The following is a 21,115-nucleotide window of genomic DNA, read 5'->3' as shown; positions in this document are numbered from 1 at the left end:
ATTGGATCAACTGGGCTTGTATTCACTGGAGTTCAGAAGAATGAGAGGGGACCTCATAGAAACGTTTAAAATTCTGACGGGTTTAGACAGGTTAGATGCAGAAAGAATGTTCCCAATGTTGGGGAAGTCCAGAACCAGGGGTCACAGTCTGAGGATAAGGGGTAAGCCATTTAGGACCGAGATGAGGAGAAACTTCTTCACCCAGAGAGTGGTGAACCTGTGGAATTCTCTACCACAGAAAGTTGTTGAGGCCAATTCACTAAATATATTCAAAAGGGAGTTAGATGAAGTCCTTACTACTCGGGGGATCAAGGGTTATGGCGAGAAAGCAGGAAGGGGGTACTGAAGTTTCATGTTCAGTCATGAACTCATTGAATGGCGGTGCAGGCTAGAAGGGCTGAATGGCCTGCTCCTGCACCTATTTTCTATGTTTCTATGTTTCTATACTCCGTTCTCCACCAGTTGCTCCTAAAAATCAGTAGCAAATCATGTGGAAACTTGGGGCCTATATGCCTATAGAAGACTTTGGGATTTCCTTTTATGTTAGCTACCAATCTATTCTCATACTAGCTCTTTGCCCCTCTTATTTCCTTTTTCACTTCCCCTCTGAACCGTCTACATTCTCCCTGGTTCTTACTTGTATTCTCAACCTGACATCTGTCATACGCCATCTTTTTCTGCTTCATAGAAACATAGAAACATAGAAAATAGGTGCAGGAGTAGGCCATTTGGCCCTTCAAGCCTGCACCACCACTCAATAAGATCATGGCTGATCATTCACCTCAGTACCCCTTTCCTGCTTTCTCTCCATACTCCTTGATCCCTTTAGCTGTAAGGGCCATATCTAAATCCCTCTTGAATATAGCCCATGAACTGGCATCAACAACTCTCTGCGGTAGGGAATTCCACAGGCTAACAACTCTCTGAGTGAAGAAGTTTCTCCTCATCTCAGTCCTAAATGGCTTACCCCTAATCCTTAGACTATGTCCCCTGGTTCTGGACTTCCCCAACATCGGGAACATTTTTCCTGCATCTAATCTGTCCAGTCCCATCAGAATTTTATAAATTTCTATGAGATCCCCTCTCATCCTTCTGAGCTCCAGTGAATACAGACCCAGTCGATCCAGTCTCTTCTCATATGTCAGTCCTGCCATCCCGGGAATCAATCTGGTGAACCTTCGCTGCACTCCCTCAATAGCAAGAACGTCCTTCCTCAGATTAGGAGGTCAAAACTGAACACAATATTCGAGGTGAGGCCTCATCAAGGCCCTGTACAACTGCAGTAAGACCTCCCTGCTCCTATACTCAAATCCCCTAGCTATGAAGGCCAACATACCATTTGCCTTCTTCACCGCCTGCTGTACCTGCATGCCAACTTTCAATGACTGATGTACCATGACACCCAGGTCACTTTGCACCTCCCCTTTTCCTAATCTGCCGCCATTCAGATAATATTCTGCCTTCGTGTTTTTGCCACCAAAGTGGATAACCTCACATTTATCCACATTATACTGCATCTGCCATGCGTTTGCCCACTCACCTAACCTGTCCATGTCACCCTGCAGCCTCTTAGCATCCTCCTCACAGCTCACACCACCACCCAGCTTAGTGTCATCTGCAAACTTGGAGATATTACACTCAATTTCTTCATCTAAATCATTAATGTATATTGTAAATAGTTGGGGTCCCAGAACTGAGCCCTACAGCACCCCACTAGTCACTGCCTGCCATTCTGAAAAGGACCCGTTCATCCCGACTCTCTGCTTCCTGTCTGCCAACCAGTTCTCTATCCACGTCAGTACATTACCCCCAATACCATGTGCTTTAATTTTGCACACCAATCTCTTGTGTGGGACCTTGTCAAAAGCCTTTTGAAAGTCCAAATACACCACATTCACTGGTTCTCCCTTGTCTACTCTACCAGTTACATCCTCAAAAAATTCTAGATGATTTGTCAAGCATGATTTCCCTTTCTTGCTCTCTATCTCTTTCATCATTCAGGGAGCTCTGACTTTCATTGTCCTACTTTTCCCCCTCGTGAGAATGTACCTCAAGTGTACCTGAACCATCTCCTGAAAATGTTGGAGTCCATTATTAAAGCAGCAGTAACAGGACATTTGGAAAAGCAAAATTTGGTCAGGCAAAGTCAGCATGGATTTATGAAGGGGAAGTGATGTTTGACAAATTTGCTGGAGTTCTTTGAGGATGTAACCAACAGGGTGGATAAAGGGGAACCAGTGGATGTGGTGTATTTGGACTTGCAGAATGTATTTGACAGGGTTCCACACCAAAGGTTACTGCACAAGATAAAAGTTCACGGGGTTGGGGGTAATATGTTCGCATGGATAGAAGATTGGCTGACAAACAGAGACCAGAGAGTCGGGATAAATGGTTCATTCTCTGGTTGGCACTCAGTAACGAGTGGGGTGCCACAGGGATCGGTGCTGGGACCCCAACTATTTACAATCTATATTAACGACTTGGAAGAGGGGACTGAGTATAACGTAGTCAAGTTTGCTGACGATACAAAGATAGAAGGAAGGGTAATGTGTGAGGAGGACATAAAGAGGCTGCAGGAGGACATAGACAGGCTAAATGAGTGGGTAAGAATTTGGCAGATGGAGTATAATGTTGGAAAATGTGAGGTCATGCATTTTGGCAGAAAAAAAATCAAAGAGCAAGTTATTATTTAAATGGAGAAAGATTGCAAATTGCTGCAGTACAGCGGGACCTGGGGGTACTTGTGCATGAAACATAAAAGGATAGTATGCAGGTACAGCAAGTGATCAGGAAGACCAATGGAATCTTGGCTTTTATTGCAAAGGGGATGGAGTACAAAAGCAGGGAAGTCTTGTTACAGCTGTATAGGGTATTGGTGAGGCCACACCTGGAATACTGCGTGCTGTTTTGGTTTCCATATTTATGAAAGGATATACTTGCTGTGGAGGCAGTTCACAGAAGGTTCACTAGGTTGATCCCGAGGATGAGTGGATTGACTTATGAGGAAAGGTTGAGTAGGTTGGGTCTCCACTCATTAGAATTCAGAAGAATGAGAGGTCTTCTTATCGAAACATATAAGATAATGAGGGGACTTGACAAGGTGGATGCAGAGAGGATGTTTCCACTGGTGGGGGAGACTAGAACTAGAGGGCATGATCTTAGGATAAGGGGCCGCCCATTTAGAACTGAGATGAGGAAAAATTTCTTCTCTCAGAGGGTTGTGAATCTATGGAATTCGCTGCCTCAGAGAGCTGTGGAGGCTGGGACATTAAATAAATTTAAGACAGAAATAGACAATTTCTTAAACAGTAAGGGGATAAGGGGTTATGGGGAGCAGACAGGGAAGTGGAGCTGAGTCCATGATCAGATCAGCCATGATCTTATTGAATGGCGGAGCAGGCTTGAGGGGCCTTATGGCCTACTCCTGCTCCTATTTTTTATGCTCTTATGTTCTCTTTAAAGGCAGGCCATTGTTCGATTACAGTTTGGCCTGCCAATCTTTGATTTCAATTTACCTGGGCCAGATCCGTTCTCAACCCACTGAAATTGGAATTCCTCCAATTAAGTATTTTTACTCTAGGTTGTTCCCTGTCCCTTTCCATAGCTAATCTAATCCTTGTTATACTATGATCACTGTTCCCTAAATGTTCCCCTACTGACACTTGCCCTACTTGACCCACCTCGTTCCCCAGAACCAGATCCAGCAATGCCTCCTTCCTCGTTGGGCCAGAAATGTACTGATCAAGAAAGTTCTCCTGAACACACTTCAGAAATTCTTCCCCCTCTCTGCCCTTTACACTATTACTATCCCAGTCTATATTAGTTGAAGTCCCCTCTCATCACTATTCGACAGTTCTTGCACCTCTCTGTATTTTCCCTGCAAATTTACTCCTCAGCATCTTTCCCACTAGTTGGCAGCCTATAGAATACACCTGGTTCTATAATGGAACCTCTATTGTTCCTCAATTCTAACCAAATAGATTCTGTCCTTCACCCCTCCAGGATATCCTCTCTCTCCAGCATTGTTACATTCTCCTTAATCAATACTGTCACCCCAGCTCCTTTCTTTCCGTCCCTTTCTTTCCTGAACTCATTATATCCAGGAATATTTAGTATCCACAAAAGACATGAATATCCTGTCGAGGTCAGAATGTAGTATTGTTATTATGGGTGTGCTATCATGCAAGTAGATATAGAGATGTGTGAGTCGATTGCCATAGGAGCAAGTGGCGTTGCTGCATCTGAGGAGATATCTATGGCAAACCCGAACTTTTAACAGACACCTTTTCAAATGCCTTCTGAAAATCTATATATATCACATCTACTGCATTTCCTTTATCTATCCAACAGTCACTTCTTCTAAAGAAACTGTTACTTTTGTCAAGCACAACTTGACTTTAACAAATCCATGTTGGCAGCTCTGAATTATCCCATGCATTTCTAACTGCTCACTAATTTGATCTCAAATTAAAAATTACAAAGTTTGCTCACAACTGATGTAGGCTTGCTATAGAGGAATTGGAAAAGCAGAAATGCCGATGGATTAGAACAAGAGTACTTTTGAAATTGCAATGCTGTACATTCAAAGGGCCGAATGGCCTCCTTCTGTGCTCTACAAGTGCTGCTGTCTTCAATGACCAACTTGAAGGAGACAAGTGCTGCACTGGTGTTTATGTTTGGTTGTTCCCCCCCCAAAAAAAGGAGCAATGTCTCTGACCATGGCTGGGTATAGGGTCATGAGTGGTAGTCTTGCTATTGGCACCATTTACTTATGTACCCCTGAAACATTCTCAATATTTCTCCCGATCTCCAGCACAACCCCTACCTAATCGAGAGCCTGGAGCTGATGCTACCTCTGAGTGCCAGGGATGGTCCGCTGCAGTCTTGTGTCACTACATTCCCTCCTGCCCACCGATCAGGATGTCAATTTGGCCAGCTGCCAAGTGGGAGATGGCCTAACAATAATCTAATGAGGCGCAGGGCCTCCATGCCTCTGGCTGTGCAGGTTCCTCAGCCGATTGCACACTTCCTCTGCACCTGCTCTGGCAACCCGTTAATACCTGCGTATAAGGTCAGCAGGCTATTTGACCACGGGCACATCACAGCCCAATCCAATACTGTCCACAAACAAGCAATTTATATTGGTCACTGAATAGCAATTAGGAATCGGAACAGAACTGATTGTTCTCCTTCGTAGTCTGAGGGCACTGAGCCCAATGATAATATCCCATAATTCTGCACCATCTGAGATCAGTCTGAGGGCACTGAGCCCAATGATAATATCCCACAATTCTGCACCATATGAGATTAGCTAATTCAGCACAGAATAGAGATGAAACCAGACTGCAAATTTACCAACGAAGCCACTGGGCGTGCTGCCTAAGTCGAGTCAATATAAGATTCAGACTCTAGTTCCCACTGCCTGATGGGCTGGTTCAGCACAAATGCCATGCATAGTTCATACCTGATTTTGCTCCGTCAGGGGGTAACAGTCCACAGATGAGATTCATTCCTTCATCTCCTAGAATACAGTCTCCGAGGTCCAGTGATATTAGGGAGGGATGCAGAGAAAGGACAGGGTTCAGGACAGCCAATCCGGAATCAGTGAGGGGGCTGCCATGCAGGCTACAGAAAATAAATTTGTTAAATACCCTTAGGGCATGAGTTAAATGGCATGGCAAACAACACAACAAATAACACAGAATATTTCAATGCATTTTGTATTTAGCAATGAGATAGTGCCATAGGAAATAAAAACTGAAAATATCATAGCAGGGCAGTCAGAATCTGAAAGAGAACGGTTCAGATCAGATTCATCATTGAAACTGCCACTGTGTAGGCAGGAGAAACCAATTCATTGAACAGAGCAAACAAAGAGGGCAAAGGCAAACAACAGGTAAAGGTCAAGGATTAGAAATTGGACATGGCCAGAAAACTGGCCCAGGAATTGCGATTAACCCGCCACATTCTTTCAGAAGCAGGCAGCATGCAAATGCTAATTTAAATAATCGAGATGAAACCAGACCACACCAGATGGTAAATTTACCAATTAAGCCACTGCGAGTGCTGCCCAAGTCGAGTCAATATAAGATTCCTACTGCCTGATGGGCTTATTCAGCACAAGTGCTATACATAGTTCATACCTGATTTTATTCCATCAGGCGGTAACAGTCCACAGATGAGATTCATTCCTTCATCTCCCAGATCAGTCGCTGAGGTGCTGAATGCGCTGTTGGGTGGTTGGAAGCCTCAGCAATGGACCCAAGTTTGTGCGAGGCTAGCACCACTTAAAATAACCTTCTCTACTTAAAGGCAGCCTGCACCTCTTAAATGGGAGGTGCTTTCTGGCTGCAGCAGGTGCTGGAAGTGGCTGGGGAAGAGGGTGTGAGCAAGAAGATGTACTGATGGTACAACAGGACAGAGAGCAGGCTTCAAGATTCTCCGACACAGCACTGGAGGCCTTGGTGCAGTTGGTGGATAGGAGAAGCGAAGTCCTGTAACCACAGGGGGCCAGGAGATCCTCCAAACAAACTCTGAGAAGGCAATAGGAGCAGATAGCTATTGTGGTTAATGCCAGCAATGTAGCCCTGAGGAACTCGATGCAATGCTACAAGAAGCTTCATGACAAACACATGAGTGGTCAAGGTCAGTGAATTCATCCCCAAATGCCAAATCCTTTCAATTGAACCACCAGGCTTAGACACTGCTCAGTTCACCATCCGCCCTTCACTCACCTGCCAACAATCTATATCAATCACGACTCATATCTCACATTCATTGCTTCATCTCACCTTCACACACTTAGCACTGCTGCAAGCCTCACAACCACATCTCACAGCTTGCACACACTGCTAGCAGGAGACAGTACCATAGTGGTTATGTTACTTAACTAGTAATCCTTGACCAATGATCCAGATATGTGAGTTCAAATCCCACCACGGCAGTTGGGGAATTTAAATTTAGATGGTTAAATGAAGCTGGAATAAAAAACTAGTATCAGCAATGGTAACCATGAAAATGTAAAAACCCATCCGGTTTACTAATGTCCTTCAGGGAAGGAAATCTGCTGTCCTTACCTGGTCTGGCCTATAAGTGACTCTTAAGGTTAATAGACACGAGAGCAAACATGCAGGATCGTGAGAGGAGTGGCTGCAGATAAAGGTAGGCCTGAGAGCCCGGAGGGACCATAAGTGTCAGGGAGCGAGGTAAGTGATGTCAGCACAAAGGAAGGAGCTGATTGGTGAGTGATTGATTATTCATTGTTAAGTCTTAAGTTTATTGCTGTTAAGTTACTTAATAGTCTATTAAGTAGAGGCATGGCAGGGCAGCTCGGTCCTGTGGAATGCACATCCTGTACCATGTGGGAACTCCAGGATGCTTCCCGTGTCCTGGACAACCACATGTGCATGAAGTGTCATCAGCTGGAGGATCTCAAGCTCCAGATTTCGGAGCTTTGAGCAGCAGCTGGCATCACTCTGGTGCATCCGTGAGGCTGAGAGCTGCGTAAGAGTGCGCAGGCAGAGAGGGAATGGGTGGCTGCCAGACAGACAAGATGGACCGGGCAGGTAGCGCAGGAGTCCCATAAGTGCATCTCGCCCTCCAACTAGTAGTCACAACTGAATACTGTTGAGAGCAATGCTTCCTCTGGGGAGTACAGCCAGAGCCAAGTCCATGGCACTACGGGTGGCTCAGCTACACGGGGGGGTGGGAGGACTAAGATCTGAAAAGCAACAAGTGACAGGGGATTCAGTAGTTAGGGGAACAGATAGCATTTCTGTGGCCACAGGGATGATATGTTGTCTCCCTGGTGCTAGGGTCAAGGATGTCACTGAGTGGCTGCAGAACATTCTGGGGGGAGAGAGCGAACAGCCAGAGGTGGTGGTCCATATCGGTACCAATGACATAGGTAGAATGAGGGACAAAGTCCTGCAAGCAGATTTTAGAGAGCTAGGAAAGAGTTTAAAAAGCAGGACTCAAAGGTAGTAATCTCTGGATTACTCCCGGTGCCACGAGCTAGTGAGTATAGAAATAAGAGGATAGAGCAGATGAATGCGTGGCTGGAGAGATGAAACAGGAGGGAGAGCTTCAGATTCTTGGGACATTTGGACCGATTCTGGGGGAAGTAGGACCTGTACAGGCCAGACAGGTTGCACCGCATCAGAGCCGGGACCAATGTCCTCACAGGGGGGTTTGCTAGTGCTGTTGGGGAGGGTTTAAACTAATTTGGCAAGGGGGTGGGCACCAGGATGCAGCATTAAAAAGGAGAAACAAGGTGCACAAAGAATTGGGAGAGACAGATAGCGCGAGAGTCAGAAATTGTACAGTGTTAGTTGAGGTCAGACTAAAAGAGAATACAAGAAGGTCTAAGATAGGTTTACAGTGCATTTGTTTGAATGCGCGAAGTGTGTTAAATAAGGTTGGTGAGTTGCAGCTGCAAATAGACACATGGGAATATGATTTTGTCACGATAACGGAGATCTGGTTCGAAAAAGGGCAGGATTGGGTACTAAATATTCCTAGATATAAGGTGTTCAGGAAAGATAGGGAAGGACTGAAAAGAAGACGGACTGCAAAAGCTTCTATAGATATGTAAAGAGAAAAAGGTTAGTAAAGACAAACGTAGGTCCCCTGCAGTCAGAATCAGGGGAAGTCATAACGGGGAACAAAGAAATGGCAGACCAATTGAACAAGTACTTTGGTTCGGTATTCACTAAGGAGGACACAAACAACCTTCCGGATATAAAAGGGGTCAGAGGGTGTAGTAAGAAGGAGGAACTGAGGGAAATCCTTATTAGTCGGGAAATAGTGTTGGGGAAATTGATGGGATTGAAGGCCGATAAATCCCCAGGGCCTGATGGACTGCATCCCAGAGTACTTAAGGAGGTGGCCTTGGAAATAGCGGATGCATTGACAGTCATTTTCCAACATTCCATAGACTCTGGATCAGTTCCTGTGGAGTAGAGGGTAGCCAATGTAACCCCACTTTTTAAAAAAGGAGGGAGAGAGAAAACAGGGAATTATAGACCGGTCAGCCTGACATCGGTAGTGGGTAAAATGATGGAATCAATTATTAAGGATGTCATAGCAGCGCATTTGGAAAGAGGTGACATGATAGGTCCAAGTCAGCATGGATTTATGAAAAGGAAATCATGCTTGACAAATCTTCTGGAATTTTTTGAGGGTGTTTCCAGTAGAGTGGACAAGGGAGAACCAGTTGCTGTGGTATATTTGGACTTTCAGAAGGCTTTCGACAAGGTCCCACACAAGAGATTAATGTGCAAAGTTAAAGCACATGGGATTGGGGGTCGTGTGCTGACATGGATTGAGAACTGGTTGGCAGACAACAGGCAAAGAGTAGGAGTAAATGGGTACTTTTCAGAATGGCAGGCAGTGACTAGTGGGGTATCGCAAGGTTTTGTGCTGGGGCCCCAGCTGTTTACATTGTACATTAATGATTTAGATGAGGGGATTAAATGTAGTATCTCCAAATTTGCAGATGACACTAAGTTGGGTGGCAGTGTGAGCTGCGAGGAGGATGCTATTAGGCTGCAGAGTGACTTGGATAGGTTAGGTGAGTGGGCAAATGCATGGCAGATGAACTATAATGTGGATAAATGTGAGGTTATCCACTTTGGTGGTAAAAACAGAGAGACAGACTATTATCTGAATGGTGACAGATTAGGAAAAGGGGAGGTGCAATGAGACCTGGGTGTCATGGTACATCAGTCATTGAAGGTTGGCATGCAGGGTACAGCAGGCGGTTAAGAAAGCAAATGGCATGTTGGCCTTCATAGCGAGGGGATTTGAGTACAGGGGCAGGGAGGTGTTGCTACAGTTGTACAGGGCCTTGGTGAGGCCACACCTGGAGTATTGTGTACAGTTTTAGTCTCCTAACTTGAGGAAGGACATTCTTGCTATTGAGGGAGTGCAGCGAAGGTTCACCAGACTGATTCCCGGAAGGCGGAATTGACATATCAAGAAAGACTGGATCAACTGGGCTTGTATTCACTGGAGTTCAGAAGAATGAGAGGGGATCTCATAAAAACGTTTAAAGTTCTGACGGGTTTAGATAGGCTCGATGCAGGAAGAATGTTCCCAATGTTGGAGAAGATAAGAACCAGGGGTCACAGTCTAAGGATAAGGGGTGAGCCATTTAGGACCGAGATGAGGAGAAACTTCTTCACCCAGAGAGTGGTGAACCTGTGGAATTCTCTACCACAGGAAGTTGTTGAGGCCAATTCACTAAATATATTCAAAAAGGAGTCATTGAATGGTGGTGCAGGCTCGAAGGGCCGAATGGCCTACTCCTGCACCTATTTTCTATGTTTCTATAAGTGGGATGGCATTATTGGTTTCGGAGAATATTACAGTGCTGGAGAGAGAGAATGTCCTGGAGGGCTCAAGGACAGAATCTATTTGGCTAGAGTTGAGAAACAATAAAGATGCCATGACACTATTAGGTGTATTCTATAGGCCACCAAGTAGTGGGAAGGATATAGCATAGCAAATTTGCAAGGAAATTACAGAGAGGTGCAAGAACTATAGAGCTGTGATAATGAAAGATTTCAATTATAGAATTATAGAAGCATCATAGAAATTTACAGCACGGAAGGAGGACATTTTGGCCCTTCGTGTTCACGCCGGCCGACAAAGAGCTATCCAGCCTAATCCCACTTTCTAACTCTTGATCTGTAGCCTTGTAGGTTATGGCACTTCAAGTGCACATCCAAGTACTTTTTAAATGTGGTGAGGGTTTCTGCCTCTACCACACTTTCAGGCAGTGAGTTCTAGACCCTCACAACCCTCTGCATGAAGAAATTTCCCCTCAAATCCCCTCTATATTCCTTATATTTTTTTAATAGTTTTTGCACTTCTCAGTAATTTGCCTACATATTTGCTCTTCTATCTCCCTCTGACTATCCTAATATATACTGGGATAGTAATAGTGTAAAGGGCGGAAAGGGAGAAGAATTTCTGAAATGTGTTCAGGAGAACTTTCTTGATCAGTACGTTTCTGACCCAACGAGGAAGGAGGCATTGCTGGATCTGGTTCTGGGGAATGAGGTGGGTCAAGTAGGGCAAGTGTCAGTGGGGAAATATTTAGGGAACAGTGATCACAGGTATCATAAGTGTTATATATGTAAACCTGTAAATAACTTGATTAACCACAAGAGGGCTCATCACCCGGAGTCCCAAGAGATCCCACAATCCCTTGGGAGCACCTGTGCATAAGGAGGCCTCACAGGCTGGAAAGGCACTCTGGAGACCTGTAATAAAGGACTACGGTCGCACATCAGAGCTTACAATATCTGGTCAGATTCTTTATTCAAGACATAACAATAAGGTTTAGACTAAATATGGAAAAGGACAGGGAACAATCTAGAGTAAAAATATTTAATTGGAGGAAGGCCCATTTCAGTGGGTTAAGAGCAGATCTGGCCTGGGCAAATTGGAATCAAAGTTTGGAAGATTAATCTGCCTTTAACGAGGAGTTGGTTCGGGTACAGTCGAGGTATATTTCCACGAGGGGGATACGTTGGGCAACCAAAACCGGAGCTCCCTGGATGACGAAAGAGATAGCGAGTAAGATGAAGCAGAAAAAGGTGGCATATGACAGATGTCAGGTTGAGAATACAAGTGAGAACCAGACAGAGAAATAAAGTTCAGATGGGAAGTAACAAAGGAAATAAGAGGGGCAAAGAGAGAGTATGAGAAGAGATTGACAGCTAACATAAAAAGGGAATCCAAAAGTTTTCTATAGGCATATAAATAGTAAACGTGTCGCAAGAGGAGGGGTGAGGCCGATTAGGAACTAAAATGGAGATCTATGCAAGGAGGCAGAGGGCATAGCTGAGGTACTAAATGAGTACTTTGCATCTACCTTTACCAAGGAAGAAGATGCTGCCAATGTCACAGTGAAGGAGGAGGTAGTTCAGATACTGGATGGGATAAAAATTGATAAAGAGATACTGGAAAGGCTGGCTGTACTTAAAGTAGATAAGACACCAGGATCGGATGGGATGCATCCTCGGATGCTGAGGGTGTAAAGGTGGAGATTGGGGAGGTACTACCCATAATCTTTCAATCCTTCGGGGTTGGTGCCAGAGGGCTGGAGAATTGCAAATGTTACACCCTTGTTTAAAAAAGGGTGTAAGGATAAACCCAGCAACCACAGGCCAGTCAGTTTAACCTCAGTAGTGGGGTAGCTTTTAGAAATGATAACCCAGGACAAAATTAACATTCACTTGGACAAGTGCGGATTAATTAAGAAAAGCCAGCATGGATTTGTTAAAGGCAAATCGTGTTTAACTAATTTGATTGAGTTTCTTGATGAGGTAACAGAGATGGTTGATGAGGGCAAGGCGGTTGATGTGGTGTACATGGACAACAACAACAACTTGTATTTATATAGAGCCTTTAACATAGTAAACCATCCCAAGGCGCTTCACAGGGGTATTATAAGACCAAAAAATTGACACCTAGCCACATAAGGAGAAATTAGGGCAGGTGACCAAATGCTTGGTTGTAGGTTTTAAGGAGCGTCTGAAAGGAGGACAGATGGGTAGAGAAGCGGAGAGTTTTAGGAAGGAAATTGCAGAGGTTAGGGTCTAGGCAACAGAAGACACGGCTGCCAATGGTTGAGTGATTATAATCAGGATGCTCGAGGGCAGAATTAGAGGAGCGCAGATATCTCGGCGGGCAGGGGGGCGGGGGGGGGTTGTGGAGCTGAAGAAGATTACAAAGATAGAATCATAGAATCATAGAAATTTGCAGCATGAAGGAGGCAATTTCGGCCCATCATGTTCGTGCCACCCAACAAGAGGCTATCCAGCCTAATCCCACTAACCAGCTCTAAGTCTGTAACCCTGCAGGTTACGGCACTTCAAGTGCGCATCCAAGTACTTTTTAAATGTGATGAGGGTTTCTGGCTGTGAGTTCCAGACTCCCACAACCTTCTGCGTGAAGAAATTTCTCCTCAAATCTCCTTTAAACCTTCTTCAGGTGCAGCGCCTAAAATCCGGAACCCTCGGGACCGAGACTGTTCTGGATTCCGGGCTTTTCCGGACTTTCGATTTGTTTCTGACGTCACGAGTCCGGAAACACCCGAGCCTAGGTTTGTATATTTCCGGATTTTAGAACGTCAGAAAGGGCGGGGGGGGGGGGGGAATTCCCGCCGAGGAGCTGTTCGGGCCGTCCGGCCACACCAAGGATGTCGTTGGGCGGGCCCCGCCGAGGAGGTTTTCGGGCGGGCCGGCGAGAAGGTCCCGAGGGCAGTGGCGGGGTGAGGCGAGCGGTGACGAGGCAAGGCCCGAGGTCGGGCAGCAGCGGGGCCTCGAGATTGGCAGGGTCGTTGGGTCCAGATTCCAGAACATTTTACGGATTTCGGATGACCTTGCCACCGATCGTCCCGGAGTCCGGTACATTCCGGAACTTCGGATTCTCGACGCTGCACCATTACCAATTACTTTAAATTTATGCCCCCTGGTTGTTGACCCCTCTGCTAAGGGAAATAGGCCCTTTCTATCTACTCTATCCAGGCATCTCATAATTTCATACACCACAATGAGGTCTCCCCTTAGCCTCCTCTGTTCCAAGGAAAGCAAACCCAGCCTATCCAATCTGTCCTCATAACTAAGATTCTTCCCTCCCGGCTACAACCTTGTAAATGTACCCTCTCCAGTGCAATCATGTCATTCCTGTAATACGGTGACCAGAACTGCACGCAGTACTCCAGATGTGGCTTAACAAGTGTTTTATACAGTTCAATCATAACCCCACCCTGCTCTTGTATTCTATGCCTTGGCTAATAAAGGCAAGCATTCCGTGTGCCTTCTTAACCACCTTATCTACCTGGCCTGCTACCTTCAGGGATCTGTGGACATGCACGACAAGGGCCCTTTGTTCCTCTACACTTCTCAATGACCTACCATTTAATGTGTATTTCCTTTCCTTGTTAGCCCTCCCCAAATGCATTACCTCACACTTCTCTGGATTAAATTCCATTTGCCACTGTTCTGCCCACCTGACCAGTTGATTGATATCTTCCTGCAGTCCGCAGCTTTCTTCTTTATTATCAATCACACAGCCGATTTTAGTATCATCTGCAAACTTCTTAATTATATCCTCTATATTCAAATCTACATCATTGATGTACACCACAAAAAGCAAGGGACCCAGCACTGAGCCCTGCGGAACCTCACTGGAAACATCCTTCCAGTCACAAAAACATCCATCAATCATTACTCTGACTCCTTCCTCTGAACCAATTTTGGATCCAACTTGCCACTTTGCCCAGGATCCCATGGACTTTTACTTTCATGACCAGTCTGCCATGTGGGACCTTATCAAAAACTTTGCTAAAATCCATCATACGCTTTGCCCTCATTGTCCCTCCTGGTTATCTCCTTGAAATATTCAATCAAGTTAGTCAGCCATGGCCTTCCCTTAACAAATCACTGACTGGCCTTGATTAATCTGTGTCTTTCTAAATGAAAATTTATCCTGTCCTTCAAGATTTTATCCAATAATTTTCCCACCACTGAGGTTCAGCTGACTGGCCTGTAATTACTTTCTCCCTTCTTAAACAAATGTACCACATTAGCAGTCCTCCAGTCCTCTGACAGCACACAAAGCCAGAGAGGATGGGAAAATGATGGTCAAAGCCTCTGCTATTTCCACTTTTGCTTCGCTTAATAGCCTGGGACACATTTCATCTGGGCCTGGGGACTTATCCACTTTCAAAGCTGCTAAACCCCTCAATACCTCCTCTCTCCCTCTGTTTATTTCATCTAATATTTCACACTCCTCCTCCTTGATAGCAGTGCCTGCATCGCCCCTCTCTTTTGTGAAAACAGATACAAAGTATTCAATAAGAACCATACCAACATCTTGCGCCTCTGCACACAAATTACCCACATGGTCTTGAATAGGCTCTACCATTTCTTTAGTTATCCTCTAGCTCTGAATATATTTATAAAACATCTTTGGGTTTTCATTGATTTTACTTGCCAAGAATTTTTCATGCTCTCTCTTTGCTCTCCTGATATCCTTTTTAATTTCACCCCTGCACTTTCTATACTCCTCTAGAGATTCTGCAGTATGTAGCCCTCAGTACCTGTCATAAGCCTCCCTTCTTTTCTTTATCCTAACCTGTATATCACTAGACATCCAGGTGGCTCCAGATTTGTTAGTCCCACCCTTTTTCTTTAAGGGCACATATTTGCCCTGAATTCTCCAAATCTTCTAGGGAGGGGCGAGGGCATGGAGGGATTTGAAATCAAGGATGAGAATTTTAAAACCGAGGCGTTGCTTAACCGGGATCCAATGTAGGTCAGCGAGCACAGGGGTGATGGGTGAATGGGACTTGTTGCGAGTTAGGACACGGGCAGCAGGGTAGAATGTGGGAGGCCAGCCAGGAGTGCATTGGAATAGTCAAGTCTAGAGGTAACAAAGGCATGGATGAGAGTTTCAGCAGCAGATGTGCTGAGGCAAGAGCGGAGATGAGTGATGTTATGGAGGTGGAAATAGTTATGTTGCGGATATGTGGTCGGTAGCTAATTTCAGGGTCTAATATGATACCAAGGTTACGAATAGCGTGGTTCAGCCTCAGACAGATGTTAGGGAGAGGGATGGAGTCAGTGGCTAGGGAACGAAGTTTGTGCCGGGGATTGAAAACAATGGCTTCGGTCTTCCCAATATTTAATTCGAGAACATTTCAGCTCATTCAGAACTGGATATCGGACAAGCAGTCTGACAATTTAGAGACCATGGAGGAGTCGAGAGAAATGGTAGTGAGGTAGAGCGGCGAGTCATCAGCATACATATAGAAACTGATGCTGTGTTTCGGATGATGTCACCAAGAGACAACATGTAGATGAGAAATAGGAGGGGGCCAAGGATAGATCCTTGGGAGACACCAGAGGTAATGGTGCGTGGGCGGGAAGCGAAGCAGGAAGAGACTTCTAAAAGGCGTTTGACAACGTGCCACATAATAGGCTTTCCAGCAAAGTTGAAGACCATGGAATAAAAGGGATAGTGGCAGCATGTATACAAAATTGGCTAAGTGACAGCAAACAGAGAGTAGTGCTGAATGGTTGTTTTCGGAATGGAGGAAGGTATACAGTGGTTTTCCCCAGGGGTCGGTACTAGGACCGCTTAGACTTGGGGATACATAGACATAGAAACATAGAAAATAGGTGCAGGAGTAGGCCATTCGGTCCTTCGAGCCTGCACTGCCATTCAATGAGTTCATGGCTGAACATGCAACTTCAGTAACCCATTCCTGCTTTCTCGCCATACCCCTTGATCCCCCTAGTAGTAAGGACTACATCTAACTCCTTTTTGAATATATTTAGTGAATTGGCCTCAACAACTTTCTGTGGTAGAGAATTCCACAGGTTTACCACTCTCTGGGTGAAGAAGTTTCTCCTCATCTCGGTCCTAAATGGCTTACCCCTTATCCTTAGACTGTGACCCCTGGTCCTGGACTTCCCCAACATTGAGAACATTCTTCCTGCATCTAACCTGTCTAAACCCGTCAGAATTTTAAACGTTTCTATGAGATCCCCTCTCATTCTTCTGAACTCCAGTGATCCAGTCTTTCTTGATATGTCAGTCCCGCCATCCTGGGAATCAGTCTGGTGAACCTTCGCTGCACTCCCTCAATAGCAAGAATGTCCTTCCTCAAGTTAGAAGACCAAAAACTGTACACAATACTCCAGGTGTGGCCTCACCAAGGCCCTGTACAACTGTAGCAACACCTCCCTGCCCCTGTGCTCAAATCCCCTCGCTATGAAGGCCAACATGCCATTTGCTTTCTTAATCGCCTGCTGTACCTGCATGCCAACCTTCAATGACTGATGTACCATGACACTCAGGTCTCATTGCACCTCCCATTTTCCTAATCTGTCACCATTCAGATAATAGTCTGTCTCTCTGTTTTTACCAACAAAGTGGATAACCTCACATTTATCCACATTATACTTCATCTGCCATGCATTTGCCCACTCACCTAACCTATCCAAGTCACTCTGCAGCCTCATAGCATTCTCCTCGCAGCTCACACTGCCACCCAACTTAGTGTCATCCGCAAATTTGGAGATACTACATTTAATCCCCTCGTCTAAATCATTAATGTACAATGTAAACAGCTGGGGCCCCAGCACAGAACCTTGCGGTACCCCACCAGTCACTGCCTGCCATTCTGAAAAGTCCCCATTTACTCCTACTCTTTGCTTCCTGTCTGACAACCAGTTCTCAATCCATGTCAGCACACTACCCCCAATCCCATGTGCTTTAACTTTGCACATTAATCTCTTGTGTGAGACCTTGTCGAAAGCCTTCTGAAAGTCCAAATATACCACATCAACTGGTTCTCTCTTGTCCACTTTACTGGAAACATCCTCAAAAAATTCCAGAAGATTTGTCAAGCATGATTTCCTTTTCACAAATCCATGCTGACTTGGACCTATCATGTCACCTCTTTCCAAATGCGCTGCTATGACATCCTTAATAATTGATTCCATCATTTTACCCACTACTGATGTCAGGCTGACCGGTCTATAATTCCCTGTTTTCTCTCTCCCTCCTTTTTTAAAAAGTGGGGTTACATTGGCTACCCTGCACTCCATAGGAACTGATCCAGAGTCTATGGAATGTTGGAAAATGACTGTCAATGCAACTGCTATTTCCAAGGCCACCTCCTTAAGTACTCTGGGATGCAGTCCATCAGGCCCTGGGGATTTATCGGCCTTCAATTCCATCAATTTCCCCAACACAATTTCCCGACTAATAAGGATTTCCCTCAGTTCCCCCTTCTTACTACACCCTCTGACCCCTTTTATATCCGGAAGGTTGTTTGTGTCCTCCTTAGTGAATACCGAACCGAAGTACTTGTTCAATTGGTCTGCCATTTCATACAGGGCACAATTTCAAAATTTGCAGATGACACAAATCTCGGAAGTATCGTGAATAGTGAGAAGGATAGTGACAGACTTCAAGAAGACATAGGCTGGAGGAATAGGCAGACATGTGGCAGATGAAATTTAGCGCAAAAGTGCAAAGTGATACATTTTGTTAGGAAGAATGAGGAGAGCATATATAAACTAAAGGGTACAATTCTCAAGGGAGTGCATGAACAGAGAGACCTGGGATATATGTGCACAAATTGTTGAAGGTAGCAGGGCAAGTTGAGAAAGCGGTTAAAAAAGCATATGGATTCCTGGGCTACATAAATAGAGGTATAGGTCTGGATTTTGAGCTTTTTGCATTTCGGAGCATTAATTGTGGCGGGGCATTAAAGTGAGCACCTGAAAATAGTTTGCGTCTTCGACTGCAAGTTTTGACGAAAATGTAAGTGGGAGGAGCGTTGGCGTTAAGTTAGGTGTTACACAACAGATTTTGTGCGCCCGAGCCGAAGCTTGTTGCGGTAAGGTAGTTTCACTGTTGTTTACTGCCCTGCAACATAACGTTGTATGTTGTATGGTTTTATTTTGGTGGGGGGAGTTTTTGTGACTTTGTTGGAGTACAATTTATGACTCATCATTTGCCATTGGTATCTTGTGCAGCGTTGCACGACGATTAATGTCATCATCATGCTAAAAATGGAGGGAGGGTCGGTAATTTTTTGCGTCGGCACAAACCAACAGCCGATTCTTCCGGCCGGGCGCTTAATCCAGTACGCTTGGCATAACACCCGAAAACAGCATTTAACTGCCGGGGTGCTAACCAAGGTGCAAATGAGCCAAAACTCCAACCTTTAGAAAAGCAAGGAAATTATGATGAACCTTTATAAAACACTGGTTCGGTGTCAACTGGCGTATTGTGTCCAATTTTGGGCACCGCATTTTTGGAAGGATGTGAAGGCCTTAGAGTGGGTGCAGAGAAGATTTACGAGAATGATTCCAGGGATGAGGGATGAGGGCTGAAGGTTAAGAAAAGATTTGATAGAGATGCTCAAAATCATGAGGTGTCTGGACAGAGTAGATACTGTTCCCATTGGCGGAAGGGTCGAGAATCAGAGGACACAGATTTAAGGTGATTGGCAGAAGGCCCAAAGGCGACATAAGGAAAAACGTTTTTGTGCAGCGAGTGGTTATGATCTGGCTGAGAGGGTGGTGGAGGCAGATTCAATCATGGCTTTCAAAAGGGAAAGGGAACCTGTTATGTCTCAAATAAAGCAATGTGACTGAGTACTATAGACTTGAGTAAGTGTGATCTTAGTCTCTTTGTTCTGACTCCAGAGTGCTGGCACAGCATGGGAGGCCTGCTTATATACAATGCTCCCAAGGGATGCTGGGATCCCTTGGGACTCCAACAGATGCACCCTCTGGTGGCGGTAGAATGCTGGTTACAAGGTGTTGCATACATAACAGAACCTGAAGGAAAAAAAATTGCAGGGCTACGGGGAAAGGGTGGGGGAGTGGGACTAGCTGAAATGCTCTTGCAGAGAGTTGGCTCAACAGGCCGAATGGCCTCCTTCTATGCTGTAACCATTCAATGGGGCCAAGTTTCGGCCTGAGTTGCTCCTGTTTTTTTGGAGCAACTGGATTAGAATGGAGTATCATAGAAATTGCAATTCTCGTCATTTAGTTTGCTGCAGTTCTAGTCAGTTAGAACAGTTTCAGTTTGGAACAGATTTTTTTTTTCAAAAGGGGGCGTGTCCGGCCACTTACGCCCGTTTTGAAAGTTTAGGCAGTGAAAACTTACTCCAAACTAACTTAGAATGGACTAAGTGTAGATTTTTGTATGCTCAGAAAAACCTTGCCTACACTTAGAAAATAAGGCGTAGGTTACAAATCAGGCGTAGGGAATGGGGGGGGGGCGTGGGATTTAAAGGGAAGTTTACAAACATTAAACACTTCAGGTTAACAAATAAAGAGCCATCATCAATAATAAATGATAAATACATCAATAAATCAACCAATTAATCAATCAAAAAAAATATTAAAAAGTAAAAAAAATTTAAAAAATCAATAAATAAAAATGTTTCTACTCACTGACTTGCAGCACTGGGAGCCCTCCAACAGCATGCTGGGATGGGGCCCCCCCAGTGTGTCTCTCGCTCTGTCTGTGTGTCTCTCTCGCACTCTGTCTGTCATTGTCAGTGTCTCTTTCTCTCTGTCCGTCAGTGTCTGTGTTTCTGACAGGGAGGGGAGGGGGGGGGAGAGAGTGAGGGGAGGGAGAGGAGAGGGAGGGAGCGGGGCGAGAGGAGAGGGAGGCAGGGGGGAGAGGAGAGGGAAGAGGCTGAACGGGCCCGGCTGACGTGAAGAAGCTGGGCCGAAGACTTCGGGCGGGGCCTGCCCCCAGAAAGATGCCGGGCAGATGGGCCTGATGAAGGAGTTAAAGGTAGGTGGCCAGGGGAAGCGGAAGCTGGGGGGGAGGGGGGGGGTCGTCGGAGCGGGGGGGAGGGGGTCGTCGGTGCGGGAGCTGGGGGTGGGGGGTCGGAATGGGAGCTTCGGGGGGGGTCGGAACGGGAGCTGGGGGGCGGGGGTGAGCGGTACGGGAGCTGGGGGGCGGGGGTGAGCGGAGCGGGAGCTGGCGGGGGGGGGGGGTGGGGGGTTGGGGGTTGAGAGAGCCAGCTGGAGCCAGAGCAGGAGCTGGACGAGAGAGGTGCAGCCTGATCCTCGCAGCCCCAGTGAGGCCATTCGGCCAGGGCTAGGGGCTGCGTGCTTCGGGCCCCTCCCACACAGTTTTGGGCGCCTGGAGCTACTGCACATGCGCGCCCACTGTAGCGTGCCTGTGCAGAGGCCCCGGCACTGATTTCAGCGCAGGGACCTGGCTCCGCCCCCCACAGCTCGTGCTGCGCTGCGCCGAGCTGCAAAGGACCTGCAGGGAGCTGGAGAATCTGCAGGTATTTTCTAGGCGCACTTTCGGGCGCGAAAAATGGGCGTCCAGGTCGAGGCTGCGCCGTTCTAGGCGTGGCCCGAAACGTGGACCCTATAATTCTTTAGGGGATGCAATATTGTTTTTTGTGAAAAATATTATGTTTTTTGTGTGTGTCAGGTTTGGGATTTGTTTTGTGTGTTTTTTGGTCATGTTGCATGGTTCTATTCAAGTATCTTTTGTGATCTGTTCCCATGACATTGCCTTTAATAACAACAACTTCCATTTATTT

General features: G+C 45.9%; 1 protein-coding gene across 1 annotated transcript in view; it reads right to left on the bottom strand.

Moving 5' to 3' along the window:
* lrrc73 (leucine rich repeat containing 73) overlaps nt 1-21,115 on the bottom strand; it is a 176,217-nt gene that overhangs the window by 86,752 nt on the left and 68,350 nt on the right. Inside the window, exon 2 of the mRNA XM_070884608.1 lies at nt 5,465-5,625. Within this exon, the coding sequence (XP_070740709.1) occupies nt 5,465-5,625 (161 nt within the window). The remainder of the gene's footprint in view (nt 1-5,464; nt 5,626-21,115) is intronic.

This window comes from Pristiophorus japonicus, chromosome 7, assembly GCF_044704955.1.
Source record: "Pristiophorus japonicus isolate sPriJap1 chromosome 7, sPriJap1.hap1, whole genome shotgun sequence".
Classification (NCBI taxonomy): domain Eukaryota; kingdom Metazoa; phylum Chordata; class Chondrichthyes; family Pristiophoridae; genus Pristiophorus; species Pristiophorus japonicus.
The sequence above is the reverse complement of the archived record's forward strand: the minus strand, read 5'-3'. Positions and strand labels throughout refer to the sequence as shown.